Source organism: Montipora capricornis, chromosome 6, assembly GCF_036669925.1.
Source record: "Montipora capricornis isolate CH-2021 chromosome 6, ASM3666992v2, whole genome shotgun sequence".
NCBI lineage: Eukaryota > Metazoa > Cnidaria > Anthozoa > Scleractinia > Acroporidae > Montipora > Montipora capricornis.
Genome location: NC_090888.1, coordinates 46,990,858 through 46,993,991, shown reverse-complemented (window position 1 = coordinate 46,993,991; position 3,134 = coordinate 46,990,858). Strand labels below are relative to the sequence as shown.

At 38.3% G+C, this 3,134-nt stretch overlaps 1 protein-coding gene across 1 annotated transcript in view; it reads left to right on the top strand.

The window, feature by feature from the left end:
* The window catches only part of LOC138052295 (bone morphogenetic protein 1 homolog), a 32,274-nt gene extending 30,282 nt beyond the window's left edge, over positions 1-1,992 (top strand). The window contains exon 5 of the mRNA XM_068898701.1: positions 1,231-1,992. Coding sequence (XP_068754802.1) covers positions 1,231-1,405 — 175 coding nt within the window. The 3' untranslated portion in view covers positions 1,406-1,992. The remainder of the gene's footprint in view (positions 1-1,230) is intronic.
* The last annotated feature ends 1,142 nt before the right edge of the window (positions 1,993-3,134 follow it).

Below are 3,134 nucleotides of genomic sequence, written 5' to 3'. Positions count from 1 at the left end.
GTAGCACAGAGAAAGAACCCAATTTTAGCCATGTGTTTTCTCAACCACGGTAAGCCAATGGGTCTCATGTTTAATTTAGTCTACTTAAAATAAAAAGGGCTGCTAAAGTTAACTGACAGTGCCATTTTTCTTGATCAATGGAAATATTGTGCTCAGGCAAAGGTCTATTAAGTTACGCCAGATTTTATGTGGGTATGTTAAGACTACTGTAAATTAAGACCATATCAGATCTCACAAACTATTACCGGTAGGTCCCTGTCAGTTACAACTGTCAACCTGTCTCACCAAGATCCAACCAATTATGAGGGTGCCAGTGGGGTTAACTGCTTAAAGTATAAAGACCTTTTCCATTATCGTAAGATTATATAATTTGCACCAATTAATAGCATCTGACAAGGGGATAAAAGTGTGATTTTTTTATTTGTGTATGGAGCAAGGTAGACCCCAAAAAGTACGAAATTAGTACAAAAAGGTTACCACTTTCTAAGAGTAAAAATAGTCCAATAAGATTGAAATGACTTGTATTATGCCAATATGCACTTCGTTTTATTCCAACATTTGGGGACACTACTCCACTAACGAGCCTGCGTTCGCCGTGCCTACAATTGTGTTTTTCAGGCTCAGTCAACTCTCTCTTGCTTGGAAAGCCCTAAAAAAATGCCTCACCAGTACTTGCATTTTCCTATCGGTTTTCTCAGTTCTCTACCCTATAAATGTTTGCAGGAGCCAAAGTCATGGCAATCAACTGACCAAAGGACTTTTTGCTGCTAATATTACTGACTAAGTAGCTCATTTTTTAAGCTGTTTACTGACTAAGCAGCATTTTTTAAACTGTTTAATGATTTCAGCTATACCCCATTGGCACCCTTTGTTTCTATAATTATTATTTTCACCTAGTGGAGGTCAGTTCATCAGCAAACTCCTGCTAATAGTGAAGAACCTTGTCACTTCATAATATGTAGTCAGAGAAGCATTTTATATCTTATGAATTATATTGTAAGTCAGATCTTATTAAGAGATACTTTGCGAGCACCATCTGGATTCTCATCTCTTATCCTCTCTTTGGCTATTATGTACACAAAGCAATTCTTTAGGCAATGGAAAATTGTTGTTTAACGTCACGTCATTTTAAGTATTTGGTCAGTTCCCGTAATGTTCAGATTGCTATTAGATAATGATTAGAAACTTACAGTAACTTTAATTTGAAGTTTGATTCTTTGTTCTTATTAGGTGCGAAGGTACCGGTGCTTCCTTCTCAGCGCACTCTAAACACAGGTGCCCCAAGCTCAGTATGAGGGAATATAAGGATTTGTATGAAAAGACATTAGACCTGAGACATGACAGGATAATTTTAGCGGAGCTCCGCGCGCGCGCGCGGAGCACCATAGTTAAGAAAATATGGTAACCCATCGATGTGAGAAAATTTGGTTTGATAGCCATGACGTCATCAACGTCCGTACGTACAACGTACGTACGTACGTCCGTCCGCCCTTCATGTATCCCAATGTGACCAGTACACGTAACCATATCACGGGCTAATTAAAGTTTAGAGCTCATCCAGGAGGCAATACTACATTTGACACTAACTAGTTTACAGCATACATCTTTGATATTGAGCACAGGGGCATTCTGTCTACGCGTGCGCGGCTCTGAGATCTCTTATGAGCGTATCCGCTGGCCCGCCATAAGCAGAAACCAAAATAATGGCGGTGTACGTGGCGAAAAGTCTCGAGTTCGTGTCGTTATCTTGTAGTTTATCTTCCTTGCCTTAGGTGTAGACGGTGTGAAAAGATCGAGAAACGGTTGGGCTGTTTATGGCAAAAAGTCACAGCAAAGTACTCTCGAATAATAAGGGGAAACCAAGTTGTTTTGGTGTGGAACTCTCACGTAGTCAGTAATCTTGCGAAAGTTGCATAATTCGAAGGGCTCTTCAAACACACATAAGCAGACTAGACAGACATTTTACCACGTTAGTTTTGATTCCAACCTACGTGTTTACCTCTCACTGTTCTCTCTTTTGCTCTGTTGGGCATTCTTATTTGAAATTGTGAAAATAAATGTTCACACCCAAAGTTTACGGTAGCTTGCCTTTTTTGGTTTCAAGTTTGTTTGAGTTTAAGCACATCCCAAATCCCTAGGGAACTAAATCTGAGGACCTGAAATAAATAACCACTGTCTAAGGGCATAGCAAGGTCTATGATTCCATGTAGTAATTGAACAAGCTGCCCTCTTGAACCCTGCACAACTGTCTCAATCTGTAGGAATGATCCTTCTCTGTGTTCACTTTGATTAAAAAATGACAACAGGAAATTAGTAAGTTGTGACTAGACCAGGCCCAGGGAACAAAGCGATGTTAAGAGTGACACACCAAAGAGTATTCCTTTTTTAATATCAAGCCCCAAGCTTTTTAAACTTTTACAAGTATAGAACTAAAATATGATTTAATTTGTTAGTACTTCGGAAGTATTAGATATGAGGAAATGGTCAACAACTGTATTCACAATAAATGGATATCAAAAACTTAATGATCACAAGTGTTTTTCTTCATATCAACTTGCTGGTCACCTTACTGAGACTATGACATGCAACATTTTATTATGTAGGATGTGACTCCAACTAGTGAAATCTTAACTGTACATTGAATTTATAAGCAACCAAGAATTCCATTTGTATGAGCCTCGTGAATTCAGCACATCTGTTTATTTTACTGCAAACAAATTAATTATCTATGAGTGTTTAAGATTACAATCATAATCCAGAACTTCAAGAGCTTCAAATACGGCTGTTTCACATAACCAATCTGCCCGTTTATCTTCATTCACAACTGGTTCTCAAGGTAACACCTTTCCACAAAACTTGACCTCTCAGCCATCACTTCTGTCCATTGCTCCAGTTGTTGAGCCAGTGCCCATCTCTCTAAACAGCAGAGAATACGCTGTCAGTTCTTTTGATCCTAACTTTTAATTCTGTACATGAAACACTTTTTCCAAAGCAAGCTTACTGATAAACTAAGACATGGAGAATTATCTTTATACTAGAACTTGTTTATGGATGCTGGACACTTTTCGAGAAACTATGATGAGTAAATTCTTCAAATTAAAGACATGCAATATGGAACTCTTTTCATTCTTCTA